The sequence below is a fragment of the Gavia stellata genome, chromosome 15 (genome assembly GCF_030936135.1).
Source record: "Gavia stellata isolate bGavSte3 chromosome 15, bGavSte3.hap2, whole genome shotgun sequence".
Lineage (NCBI taxonomy): Eukaryota > Metazoa > Chordata > Aves > Gaviiformes > Gaviidae > Gavia > Gavia stellata.
In genome coordinates, this window is record NC_082608.1 from 518,478 (window position 1) to 531,935 (window position 13,458).

The 13,458-nt window shown below is 66.8% G+C and overlaps 2 protein-coding genes across 2 annotated transcripts; both read left to right on the plus strand.

Annotated features, from left to right (window-relative positions):
* The first annotated feature begins 1,123 nt into the window (after positions 1 to 1,123).
* CCDC102A (coiled-coil domain containing 102A) lies at positions 1,124 to 6,677 on the plus strand. Its single transcript, XM_059824961.1, has 8 exons — positions 1,124 to 1,657; positions 3,483 to 3,685; positions 3,801 to 3,909; positions 4,168 to 4,284; positions 4,371 to 4,580; positions 4,848 to 5,018; positions 5,110 to 5,213; positions 6,267 to 6,677. The coding sequence occupies exons 1-8, from the start codon at positions 1,124 to 1,126 to the stop codon at positions 6,391 to 6,393; spliced, it is 1,575 nt and encodes a 524-aa protein (XP_059680944.1). The 3' UTR covers positions 6,394 to 6,677.
* A 3,629-nt stretch (positions 6,678 to 10,306) lies between these two features.
* On the plus strand, positions 10,307 to 13,458 carry DOK4 (docking protein 4). The gene is made up of 8 exons (XM_059824832.1): positions 10,307 to 10,389; positions 11,255 to 11,362; positions 11,938 to 12,052; positions 12,142 to 12,261; positions 12,355 to 12,544; positions 12,851 to 12,989; positions 13,085 to 13,208; positions 13,310 to 13,458. Exons 1-8 carry the CDS (start codon positions 10,324 to 10,326, stop codon positions 13,432 to 13,434), a joined length of 987 nt encoding a protein of 328 aa, XP_059680815.1. The 5' UTR covers positions 10,307 to 10,323; the 3' UTR covers positions 13,435 to 13,458.

The following is a 13,458-nucleotide window of genomic DNA, read 5'->3' on the forward strand; positions in this document are numbered from 1 at the left end:
GGGCAGCAGGAGAGCGCAGGCTGGGGCTCGCCTTGAAGTTTTACCAAAACTTCACCGTTTCGGCAAATACCATCAAAGAAATGAATTTTTCCCCCCCGCCCGAAGCACGTCACCGCCATCAGCCGATGCTCCCGCTGCTCCGGCACCGACGCTCACAGCCCGGCCGGATTTAGCGGCGGGTCCAGGCTCCACCGTCCCAAAAACCTGCCGGGAGGCTGCGGGCTGGCCGTGGCCAGACTCTGTACTTATCCCATTAGGGCACACAGCAGCCTCCCATTAAGGTTTCCTGGGGCGGTTTATCCGCCTGGCCCAGCCGGGATGTCAGGTCCATGCCAGGCCGTAGGCGGTCAGCGTTGGCCCTTTGTTGCGACGTCACCGGAGAGCGCGTCCAGCCACCTCGGCACGCATCCTGCCGCCACGCTGCTCCGGAGCTGTTCCTGCCTCGCTGGCGCCGGATCCAGGCTTTAACCCTCGCTCGAGCTTTTGAGGTGCAGCCGGATCCCCCCCTCGCCACAGCACCGGGGATGGGCTTGGAGGCTCGCAGATGACGTCATCCGGATGACCTCATGTGGATGACATCATCCAGATAACATGTAGCCGGTGTTGCCTCCAATGCGCTGGCGGAGGCGCCCCGGGCCAGGCTGGTGCCTGCTGCAGTGCCAAGCTGGGACGAGGTGCCGGTGACTGGGCGGTGGGCTGCGGTCCTCGCTGGGGACCTCATCGGGCTCGTCGCTGGGGACCCTGCTGGGGCCGTCACCGGGGCCCTCAGTGGGGACCCTGCCGGGGTCCTTGCTTGCGACCTCACCGGGGTCTTCGTTGGGGACCTGGCTGGGGCTGTCACTTGGCTCCTTGCTGGGCTCATCACCGGGGACCTCGCCGGCGTCGTCATTAGGGACCCGGCTGGGGACACCAGCGGAGTCCTCACCGGGGACCTGACCAGGGCCCATGCCAGGGACCTCATCCCTCAGCGTGCCGCCCCCCCAAACCCAGGGGCCGTGCCCCCGCTTCCCTCCAGCCGCCTCCTGCAGCCCCCCCGGACCCCCTGAGCCCTCCTCTCTCCCGCAGGTCCCTGGACGGAGGTGCCACCCCGATGGTGACGGCCATGCCCTAGGGGAGACCCGCCATGAGCCAAAGCGGGGCCTCGCGCCTGGCCGGCTCCCCGCCGCTGCCGGGGGGCTCGCTGCTGGCCCTGCTGGCCCCCGAGCCCTCCCCGTCCCCCCCCAGCGGGACCCCCTCGCCCGGCCCTCCTCCGGCATTGCTGGAAGGGGACTGGGAAGGGCGGGAGGAGCTGCGGCTGCGGGAGCTGGAGGAGGCGCGGGCGCGAGCGGCCCAGATGGAGAAGACGATGCGATGGTGGTCGGACTGCACGGCCAACTGGCGGGAGAAATGGAGCAAGGTGCGGGCCGAGCGCAACCGGGCCCGTGAGGAGGTCCGGCAGTTGCGGCATCGCCTGGAAGCCCTCACCAAGGAGTTGGCCGGCTTGCGTCGGGACCGCGACCGGCCGGAGGAGCGCCCGTCGCCCGCCCGACCCCCGGCACGGCTTCACGGCCTGCCCGGCGCTGGCAGCCCGACTGACACCGACGGGGCGGAGGGAGAGGCCGACCCCGAGCGGGAGCCTGTGCGGGATGTGGGGGCCGAGGTGCCCCAAAAAGCCAAGGTGAGGGGGGGGGCGGGGGGTGGGGGGGGGTGCTGCCCAGGGTGGGCAGGGCTGGCGGGGCGCCAGGGGGGGCTCCTCAGCCCCGGTAGCTGCCTGCGTGCACCCCCAAACCACCGCTGCCTGCAGGTGCTCGTGGGGTCACTCCCTGACCCCCAAAGGCAGGCATCGTGGGGGGGGTCAGACCCCTCTGGGAGCAGTGGGGGGGGGTCAGACCCCTCTCAGAGCATTACGGGGGGGCAGACCCCTCTCAGAGCAGTGCAGGGGGGGCAGACCCCACTAGGAGCAGTGTGGGGGGGTCAGACCCCTCTCGGAGCAGCACGGGGGGGTGAGACCTCTCTCAGAGCATTACGGGGGGGGTCAGACCCCTCTTGGAGCAGTACGGGGGGGCAGATCCCTCTCAGAGCAGTGCAGGTGGGGTAGACCGCTCTCGAAGCAGTGGGGGGGGGTCAGACCCCTCTGAGAGCAGCGTGGTGGGGGTCGGACCCCTCTCGGAGCAGTGTGGTGGGGGTCAGACCCCTCTCGGAGCCGTATGGGGGGGTCAGACCCCTCTCGGAGCAGCGTGGTGGGGGTCAGACCCCTCTCAGAGCAGTGTGGGGGGGTCAGACCTCTCTCGGAGCAGCACGGGGGGGTGAAACCTCTCTCAGAGCATTACGGGGGGGGGGGGTCAGACCCCTCTGGGAGCAGTATGGGGGGGCAGACCCCCCTTGGAGCAGTACAGGGGGGTCAGACCCCTCTTGGATTAGCATGGGGGGTTAGCCCCCTTAGAGCAGCATGGGGGGCTCAGACCCCCCTCAGAGCAGCATGGGGGGCTCAGACCCCTCTCAGAGCAGTGCCATGGGGTCAGCCCCCTGTCAGAGCAGTGTGTGTGTGTGGGGGGGACAGGCCCCTCTCGGAGCAGCCTTGGGGGTCAGACCTCTCAGAGCAGTATGGGGGGGGTCAGGCCCCTCTCGGAGCAGTATCGTGGGGTCAGACCCCTCCTGGAACAGCGTTGGGGGGGTCAGACCCCTCTCAGAGCAGTGCCGCGGGGGGGTCCAGGACCCCCACAGCCCTGAGATCACCTTGGCACGGGCTCTGGTCCCTTTCTCCGGGCTTTCCCTTTGGGGACATTAAGCAGAAGCCGGTGTGCCAGTACAGGGGACAGTGGCTTCAGCAGTGCTGGTGGCATCTCCCAGCGATGGCTGGAATGCCAGGGTGTCCGTCCGGGCTTCTGGCAGAGGTCTGTGCTGAAGGGAGGAGGAGGAGGAGGAAGGAGGGGACACCAGAGCCACGCCAGGGATGCTCCCAGCTGCTCCGGCCATCCCCTCTCTGCTGCCGGTCGGCTCTGTCACAGCGCAGAGGTCACCGCGCGGGGTGCCGTGCCGTGCCGTGCCGGTTCAGTCCAGGGCTGCCGAGCGGCAAATCTGAGCCTAATCTGAGCATCCCCCGTGGGCTCCCCGCTTGGTCCCTGGGGAAATCCCGTCCCCAGAAAACCTCTGCAGCTCGTTTACCACGCGCTCGTGGAGCCCGGTAGAAGATCGCCCACGTGGCGGTCGCGGCGAGGTCGGTGTAATAAATGGGTGTTCCCCCATCCCAAATTTCCAGCGAGGCAGGAGCTGGCAGCAGAGCGTGGTGGTGTATGGGAGCTCCCCGTCGAGGACGGGTCCCTCTCCATCAGCCTCGGGGGGTCCCTGGGGACCGGAGGGAGGGTGGCTGCTGGGTTTGGCTGGGGGGACGCTCTTGGTTTTGGGGTGAAGACTGGGTGCTGTAGGGGGTGAGAAGCCAGGGCAGCTCCTTCACCCACGGGTGACTCCCTGTCCCCTGTGCCGGGCCACCCACGGCGCCGCAGGAGCTGGAGCTGATGGAAAACATCTTGACAAGCAAGCAGGATGAGAGCTGGGAGCAGCGGGGCCCCCGGGCCTCCTTCGCCCGCCAGGAACGGAGCCGTCTGCTCTGGGAAGACGTCAGCGTCATGGAGGAGGATGCCACCAAAGTCACCGCCCTGAAGCTGAGGCTGGATGAGTCCCAAAAAGTGCTGCTCAAGGAGCGGGAGTGAGTGCTCAGGCCATCATCCTCGCGGGGTGCCAGCTGAGCCCAGCCCGGTCCCCACCGGGATGGGACGTCCCATGGGGTCCTGCCGGCTGTCACCAGCGTTGCCTCTCCCCAGGGACAAGCTGGCGCTGAGCAAGAGCATCGAGAAGCTGGAGGGCGAGCTCAGCCAGTGGAAGATCAAGTACGAGGAGCTCAACAAGAACAAGCAGGAGGTGATGAAGCAGGTGAGCGAGGTGCCTGGGGACCAGGGGTGCCCCGGGGGGGTGGCCTGTCCCCTGGCGGGTGGCATGTCCTGATGGTTGGACATGGTGACCCGCAGCCACCTCCTCAACCCCCGGGTGCTCATTAAGGGTCTTGATTAGTGCTGTTGAGCCAGTTGGTCCGTCCGCAGATGTTGTGTGGATGGGTGCGGGCAGGACTTGGGTGGCCCAAGGTGGGTGCTCGCTGTCCACCTTGGGTGCTGTGTTGTTCCCCCTCCCCAGCTCAACATCTTGAAGGAGATCCACCAGGATGAGCTGGGGCGCATCTCCGAGGACCTGGAGGACGAGTTGGGCGCTCGCTCCAGCATGGACAAGAAGCTGGCCGAGCTGCGCGCGGAGGTGAGGCCCAACCCCAATGCGGGGGGCAAAGAGAGCGGCGAGGGGGGTCCCCGCTGCCCCCCGGCCACCCCATGTCCCTGTCCCAGATGGAACGGCTGCAGGCGGAGAACGCGGCCGAGTGGGGCCGGCGGGAGCGGCTGGAGACGGAGAAACTCAACCTGGAGCGGGAGAACAAGAAGCTGCGGGCGCAGATCGAGGACCTGGAGGAGGTGCTGGCTCGTAAGCGGCGCCAGACGGCCAGCGCCCTGGACACCGACCTCAAAACCATCCAGGCCGAGCTCTTCGAGAAGAACAAGGTGCCATGGGGGTGGTCCCATCCCCCGCCACCCCCTCCCTGGGTGACTGTTACTTCAGCGGTGGCTCAGCACCCCCCCAGGACCTCCTCAAGCCCAACTTCTGCCACCGCCCTTCATCTAAGGGGTGGTAGTGACCCCATCCTTGCTCCATCAGCTCCTCTATCATGGGGTGGGGTGGTGGGAGAGGTCTCTGGGGAGGGAGAAGGGGGCACCCGTCAGTGGGGGTGGCTCTCACCCGCTCAGCCCCCTGCCCCGTGCCCGCTGCAGGAGCTGGCTGACCTGAAGCACATCCACACCAAGCTGAAGAAGCAGTACCAGGAGAAGATGGCCGAGCTGGCCCACGCCAACCGCCGCGTGGAGCAGCACGAGGGCGAGGTGAAGAAACTGCGCCTGAGGGTGGAAGAGCTGAAGAAGGAGCTGGCCCAAGCCGAGGACGAGGTGGGGAGGCTCGTGCTGGCGGAGAGGACAGGGGTGGGCAGCTCCGCTCCCTCCGCGGCTGCCGACAGCCCCGTTCCATCCCATCCCGCAGCTGGATGAGGCCCACAACCAGACGCGGAAGCTGCAGCGGTCGCTGGATGAGCAGACGGAGCAGAGCGAGAGCTTCCAGGTGCAGCTGGAGCATCTGCAGTCCCGGTGAGCGGGGGACCGGGGGGGGGACCACGGTGGGGACCAGCGAGGACCCAGGGGTGGGGTGACGTTCTCCTCGCCACCGTCCCTCAACAGCATCTCCCTGGTTTGAACCCCGGGCTAAGCGTGGCCAAAGTCCCTCCAACGTCCTCGGAGGGCGTGGAGCCATCCTGGGAGCAGCCTTCGCCCCACTGCAAGCTCCCAGTTAAACCAGCGCAAGGCTGCCCGCAGCCCAGTACAGCCCAGTTTCACACCGCTTGGCATTTCACTCGCCGGTACCCAGGGTCGGGGCAGGCTCCGAGCATCCCACGCCGGTTTGGGGAGGCGGGAGGTGGTTTTTATTGCCCTTAAAAACTTTTCCCTGGCCTCGCTTCGCCTCTCCAGCAGTAAAGAGCTGAAATGGCCGTGAGAGATCGATGCCGCATCTCCGGGAGGCGCTGGGGGGGTTGTGTTTATAATCTTCCTTTATTTTATTGGGACATCTTCATTAAATCATGGAGGAATAATGGAGGCTTCATCTTCCCCCTCTCCAGCTTCCCCGTGCGCTCACCCTTAAATAATTCATGCTTTCCAGTAAAGCGCAGCGAACTGGTCGGATCTGACCGGGTCCTGGGCCTTTTGATTTCAAATTTGCTTCATAAATTTTCGGTGATGAATTTTAATGCGAGGAACGAGCGAGGAGCTAAAACCATCGCAGACTCCCAGGAATGGGGACTTTTGTTTTTTTCTGGGGGGAGCCCCATTTTAGGGGGACAACTCTCCGCTCTGCACTCTCGGTTGGGTCCAAGATGCCCGGCGTGGCCGAGTCCAGCCCTGGAGGGTTTTAGCCGGTGCCCTGCTTGTGCCGAGCATCATCCAGGGCTCCCCAGCCCCATGCCGGAGGGTCAGCCCCAGGATGGGGGGGCTGATCCTGCACCCGGCGCTTGGTGCGAGACGCAGAAACGGGGGTCCCACCGGGGTGCAGCCATGCTGCGGGGGTGCAGGGGGACAGGCTCGGCTTCGGCATCCTCCTGGGGCTGCGCCCCACCGCCCCCCACCCCAGCAGCTCTCCCTCGGCAGGCTGCGGCGGCAGCAGAGCACCCCGCTTTTCGGCAAGATGCGCAGCACCCGCTTCGGCCCCGACGACACCGGGGATGGCACCAGCGATCCCGACGAGGACGAGGACCTGCAGATCCAGGTGCCCTAGAGCCCAGGGCCAGGCACCACCGCCGCGGGGACGTCCCATGGCGCTCCTCTGCCCACAAGTGCCTGTCACCGCGGGACCCCGCCATGCGGTGACCCTTGTATAGATGGGGAAACTGAGGCACGGAACGGCAGGGAGGAATTTGCCCAGGGATGCTCCAAGCCCGCTGCCTCTCGGACAGTATCCGATGCCCCTCGGTCACCGGCATTGCCTGGGACACAGATGTGGCCACCAAAGCCACCATCGCTGAGCAGCCCAGGAGGAGGCGGCGCAGGGCAGAGAGGGGCACCGAGCCCTGCAGCCAGCCACGCTCTCCTGCCTGCTTTTATATATATATTATATATATGTATGTATTTGTATATGATTTTTTTATTATAAATACAGAGCCCAGAGGGGCCCAGGCTCTGGTGGGGGCTGCTTTGTCCCCACGCGGGAGCGAGGATGGAGGGGACCGGGGGGGAAGCATCGGGGAGACAGGGTATTTCTCCGCAAGCCGCACGTGGGGCTGGATGTGTGGCTGCTGGTGTCACCCCACTGCCCTCGCTGTCCCCACACCTGGGGACGAGCCCAGTTCATGGGTAAAGCCCGTCCCCATGAAGTGGTAAGTGGGGGCTGCGGGGGGGCTCATGGCCATGGAGGTGCCTGCGTCCGAAGGGCTGCGGCCGGGCAGGCAGAGGTGCGCACCTCTGGGTGCTCACCCGTGGGAGCAGTGAGCTCGCCCTGGGGAGGTGCAGGGGGGCTCACCCGTGGGTGCAGGGTGCTTGCTGGTGGGGGCAGGGGTGCTCACCCTGGGGAGATGCAGGGGTGCTCACCTGTGGGTGCAGGGTGCTCACCCGTGGGGGCAGGGTGCTTGCCGGTGGGTGCAGATGTGCTCACCCTGGGGAGGTGAAGAGGTGCTCACCTGTGGGGGCAGGGTGCTCGCACTTGGGGAGATGCAGGGGCGCTCACCCGTGGGTGCAGGGTGCTTGCCATTGGGTGCAGGGGTGCTCACCCTGGGGAGATGCAGGGGTGCTCACCCGTGGGGCAGAGGTGCTCACCCTGCAGAGATGCAGGGGTGCTCACCCGTGGGTGCAGGGTGCTTGCCCTGGGGAGGTGCAGAGGTGCTCACCCATGGGTGCAGTGAGCTCACCCTGGGGAGATGCAGGGGCACTCACCCGTGGGTGCAGGGTGCTTGCCATTGGGTGCAGGGGTGCTCACCCTGGGGAGATGGAGGGGTGCCCACCCGTGGGTGCAGAGGTGCTCTCCCTGGGAAGGTGCAGGGGTGCTCACCCGTGGGTGCAGGGTGCTTGCTGGTGGGTGCAGGTGTGCTCACTCATGGGTGCAGGGGTGCTCACCCGTGGGGGCAGGGTGCTCGCACTGGGGGGGGGGTGCAGAGGTGCTCACCCGTGGGTGCAGAGGTGCTCACCCTGGGGAGATGCAGGGGTGCTCACCCGTGGGTGCAGGGTGCTCACCCTGGGGAGATGCAGGGGTCCTCACCCGGGGGTGCAGGGTGCTCACCCTGGGGAGATGTAGGGGCGCTCACCCGTGGGTGCAGGGTGCTTGCCGTTGGGTGCAGGGGTGCTCACCCGTGGGTGCAGAGGTGCTCACCCTGGGGAGGTGCAGGGGTGCTTACCCATGGGTGCAGAGGTGCTCACCCGTGGGGGCAAGGGTGCTCATCTGTGGGTGCAGGGTGCTCGCACTTGGGGAGGTGCAGGGGTGCTCACCCGTGGCTGCAGTGTGCTCACCCGTGGGGGCAAGGGCGCTCATCTGTGGGTGCAGGGTGCTCGCCCGTGGCAGCAGGGGTGCTCACCTGTGGGTGCTGACCCCCCAGCCCAGGCCCCTGCAGCCCAGCCCCCGCGGCCAGCCCGCAGAGCGGGGCCTCGCGGGGCACTGGAGGAGCTCAGACACAACCTTATTAAAAATTAATATTTCAGTGAGCTAATCCCCTCGCTCTGCCTTTTAATTGATTGGCTAAAAGCACGGCTCGTTGCTGCTCGCGGGTTTTTTTAATGCCCTTTTATTTGCAGCGATTATTCTTTTTTTTATGGCCCAACAAATGAGGCTGTGGGGGTGGAGGTGCCTGCAGGCAGTTTCAGTGGGGGCCCCGAAAAGCAGAGGTTGGGGGGCACAGAAGGGGGGACAGGGACGAGGAGACCACCACCTGAGTCGAGGGACAACCCGGGGCAGCAGCTCGGGGGGAGGCCGCCGCTGCCGCCCATTAGTTGCCCCGGGGCGTTCACTCTGAAGCCTAATGATGTGCAGGCAGAAAGCCTCTTCTAGGGCGGCCGGTTGTGGTTCTGGCTGGGCTGGGCCGGGCGAGGCCGGGCCCTGGGGGGACGGAGGAGGCAGCCCGGGGTGGGGGGGTGGGGGGGGACCGGGACTGGGGGCGGGGCCTGGAGGGGCGTGGTCGGGGCGGGGCCGGGGCGGGCGGGGCCGCGCGGCTCCAGGGCTCGCAGCGACGCGGAGCCGGACGCCGGAGCCGCCCGAGCCGCCGGGGCCGCCGCCTGTAGCCGGGGGGGGGGACCGGGTAAGGCCGGGGGGGGGCCGGGACACGACACGGGGGGGGACCGGTGTGCGGTGGGGGGTGGCACAGGACGGCGCTTGGCCCAGGTCCGGGGTGACAAGTGTCGGGGGGGGCCCGGCCGGGGGGGTGACAGCGCAGGGAGGGGTGATGCCGGTGGGAGCGGTGGAGACCTAGGGGTGATGGAGGGGTGCCGGGTGCCCGGGTTTGGGGGTGTCCGAGGTGACAGATCGGGGCGGGGGGGCAGGAGGTGCCCCCCCCCCCCCCAGCATCTCTGAATTCCTTTGGGGTGCTCATGTGCATGGGGTGATGGGGGGGGGATGTCCCCCTCTGAGGTGAGCGCTGGACCCACTGGGGATGGCGGAGGGTCCCTAGGGTGCTGTCCCAGCCCCCATCACCCCCACTCCCCCATCCCAGTGAGCCACAGGCCACCCCCGAGCCACCCCCAGTGCCCCACGACCAGGCGTGGGGGCCCAGGCAGTGGGGCCAGCCTGGCTTTTGGGGGGCAGGGGACACACACAAGCCAGCCCGGTGGCACCCAGACAGGCCATGGTGGCGGTTGCGGTGGCTGGAGGGGGACACTGGGGCGTAGTCGCTGCGGGATGGCCCCTCTGGGATGGATGGGGCTGGATGCTCCTGGGTGCCGGGGCTTTGGGGACCGGGGTGTCACCGGCGTGGAGCAGTGTGGCTCCCGAGCATCCCTGGGGATGGCTCCATCCCGTTTCCTAGGTTACTGCCTTCTATAGGGGATTTTTCCAGCTGGGAAATGAACCTGGTCCCTGTCTGGTCCCGCCGCCCGGGACCAGACGGGGACCAGGCTGAGCGAGGCCAACCTCGTGGCGGGGCTGGAGGGAGCCTGGGTTGCGTCGGAGGGGTGCAAGGTTGGGAGTTGGGGTCCCTTTGGCACCCGGTACTGGGACCAAAACACCCCTCAGCAGAGCTTGCCTGACCGGGCAGGAGGTCGTTAACACTGAACCCTACTGACACCCAGCAGCCAGGGCCATGTTGCTGCCCAAACGAGCAGCCTGGGAGGAAGGAGGGGCGATACGAGAGGTGATGGAGACCCTTGGGCGAGGTCCAGCGTGGGTGTCCCATGGGACACATGTTGGGGCTGATGGCCGGGGAGCACTCGTGCGTGCTGGCCTGGCACTGCCGCGCTGGCAGGGGTTAACGCCGGACTGTTCCACTCAGATGGTTCAGGCAGCGAAGGGAGGAGGAAGAGGAGGAGGAGGAGGAGAAGGAGGAGGAGGAAGATGTCACCCGTAGATCTGTCATTTGTCTTTTCCAGCCAGGATGGGGGACGCCGCTAGCACCAAGCTGGGCCGGCGGTGAGGCGGGGGGGGGTTACGGAGGAAGAGGATGGAGAGGGGGGGGCGAAGGTGAAGGCAGCCCCCCCCCTCCCAAAATATCCCCCACCCCATCGGGCCATCGCCATGGCGACAAATTTTAACGACATCATCAAGCAAGGCTACGTGAGGATGAAGAGCAAGAAGCTGGGGGTGAGTGGGGGTCTCGGGGATTGGGGGGGGACACCAATGAATTTGGGGCGCCGGTTGCCACGAGAGGCGACGTGGCCGGGTCCCCCGGCCACGTCGCCTCTCGTGGCAACCGGCGCCCCTGGTTTTGGGTTAAATAAGTGGCATTTTGGGTGCGGGGGGGGGGGGAGCTGACCACTTGTTGGTACCCAAATCATCCAGCAGCCCCAGGGGGCCCGATCCTGCACTGGGTGGCACCCCCTCACCGGACACAGGTCACAGTGGGGACTTGGGGGGTGGCCCTGAGCCCTCCCCACCCACTCCCCCCCCCCCCCGTGCCTCAGTTTCCCTCCACACCCAGTTTTGGCACCGGGGATGCCCCACGCTGGGGGGGGGGGGGGCTGCTGGGTGCAAATTAGGGGGGTGTTGGCGTGCAGCACCCATAGGTGGGGGGTCAGGGGGGTTCCTTGCTCACCTCCATCGCTTGGAGCCTGCAGCAACGAGCATGCTGGGTAATTTCACGCTAATTAAGGAGAACAAAGAGGGAGCGGATTTAAGGGGGGGGACATGCTTGGGGACAATGGCCCCGCCACCCCCAGAGGCTGGGGCTGCGGGAGAGGGGACAGGGAGACGCCGGGATGGGGGTCCCCTTGGGAGCCTTGCCCATGTTCGTTAATTAAGCTCCGTAATTAGCATCGGCAGGGGTCAGGGGGGATGATGGCAGCCCCGGGATGGCCCCATCCCCAGTGTCCCCTCTTGTCCCCAGGCCAGCGGGGTCAGCAGGACCAAGCAGGGGTCCTGGGGAAGGAGATGGGGACATGGGGACAGGGTGGGGACGGGGACCCCGACTCGCACCGTGGCAGCCGCCCGCGTTCTCTCTGTCCGGCAGATCTACCGGCGGTGCTGGCTGGTCTTCCGGAAATCCTCCAGCAAAGGGCCCCAGCGCCTGGAGAAGTACCCGGATGAGAAGTCAGCGTGCCTGCGCGGGTGCCCCAAGGTGGGGGCTGCGGTGGAGGGGTGCTGGGGTGCTGCCCGCTGGCAGGGCCCCGTGCCGGAGTGGGTCCTTCCTTGCCTAAACTTGCTGGGCTGGAGCTGGGTGGCTGTCGCCCCGTGCACTCCGGCGGGGGGTGCAGCTGGGTCTGGGTGCAGCTGGGTCTGGGTGCAGCTGGGTCTGGGTGCCACAGGGACCAGGGTCTGGGTGAAGTGGTGGCTAGGATCTGGGTGCAGCGGTGGCCAGTCAGGGTGCAGCAGCCAGGGTCTGGGTGCAGCAGCAGGTAAGGTCTGGGTGCCACAGGGGCCAGATCTGGGTGTAGCAGCAGCTGGATTTGGGTGCAGCCCAGGGGATAGGGTCTGGGTGCCACAGGGGCCAGGGTCTGGGTGCTACAGGGGCCAGATCTGGGTGTAGCAGCAGCTGGATTTGGGTGCAGCCCAGGGGGTGGGCTCTGGGTGCAGCAGGGGCTGGGGTCTAGGGGCAGTGGTGGCTGGGGTCTGGGTGCCACCAGGCTCTGGGTGCAGCGGGGCTGGGTTTGGGTGCAGCCGTCGGTGACGCTCCCCCCTCCGCCTCCTCCGCAGGTCACTGAGATCAGCAACGTCAAGTGCATCACCCGCCTGCCCAAGGAGACCAAGAGACAGGCCGTGGCCATCGTTTTCACCGACGACTCCGCGCAGACTTTCACCTGCGATTCGGGTACGGGGCAGCGCCCAGGGGATGGGGGTGCCGGGTGGGGCACCCCGGTTTGGCCAGGGTCGCCCAGGGGCTGCCGTGGTGCCTTGCAGAGCTGGAGGCGGAGGAGTGGTACAAGACGCTGTCGGTGGAGTGCCTGGGCGCCCGCCTGAACGACATCAGCCTGGGGGAGCCCGACCTGCTGGCGCCCGGCGTGCAGTGCGAGCAGACGGGTGAGCACGCGGTGGCGGGGCGCTCGCTCGGGGCTCGGCCTCGCTACGCCCCCCTGAATTATTTTATTTTATTTTTTTTTTCTCCCTCTCCAGACCGGTTCAACGTGTTTCTCCTCCCCTGCCCCAACCTGGACATTTACGGCGAGTGCAAGCTGCAGATCACCCACGAAAACATCTACCTCTGGGACACGCACAACCCCCGGGTGAAGCTGGTCTCCTGGCCCCTCTGCTCCCTGCGCCGCTACGGGCGCGACGCCACCCGCTTCACCTTCGAGGCCGGACGGTGAGATGTCACCCTCGCTGGGACGGGGACCACCACTGGTGCTGGGTGCACCGGGAGGCGGCACTGCTGCCATCACCCTAGGACAGGCCTAACGCCGGGGTGATGGCCACAGCCTGCACAGGGTGTCCTACGGTCGGGGAGGTTTGGGGACGGAGCTGGTCCCAGGTCAGCACCGTGGAGGGGACATGGGGACAGCACTTAAAGCATGGGAAGCTGGGCCAGCTGCCACCTGGGGGGGCGTGGGGGTGTTTTTTATCATCCCTCGGCTTGGGGACCCCGGTGACGCCCCGTGCCCTGTCCCCGCAGGATGTGCGACGCGGGGGAAGGTCTCTACACCTTCCAGACGCAGGAGGGCGAGCAGATCTACCAGCGCGTGCACAGCGCCACGTTGGCCATCGCTGAGCAGCACAAGAGGGTCCTGCTGGAGATGGAGAAGAACGTCAGGGTGAGCTCCAGCCCACCCTGGGGACACAGCTGGTGGGGGGGGGGGGACTTGGGGCACCCTGTGTCACCCTCACCCCCCCACCCCGTCCACCACAGCTGCTGAACAAGGGCACCGAGCACTTCTCCTACCCCTGCACCCCCACGACCATGCTGCCCCGCAGCGCCTACTGGCACCACATCACCGGCTCCCAGAACATGGCCGAGTCCTCCAGCTACGCCGGTGAGTGTCCCCGTCCCCCACCGAGGAGCTGCCGCTCCTCCGACCCCCGGGCCATCCCCCCCCACCCCGCAGTGCGAGCCCACCCTCTGCTTCATCCCCAGGGGAGGCGTACGCGGGCGCCCAGGCCAGCTCGGACACCGACCTCCTCAACAGGTTCATCTTGCTGAAGCCAAAGTCCTCCAAAAGCGACAAGCCTGAGAGCAGGGAGCCCACATCGTCCCCGTGAGCTGGCGGGGGGGGGACAACTGTG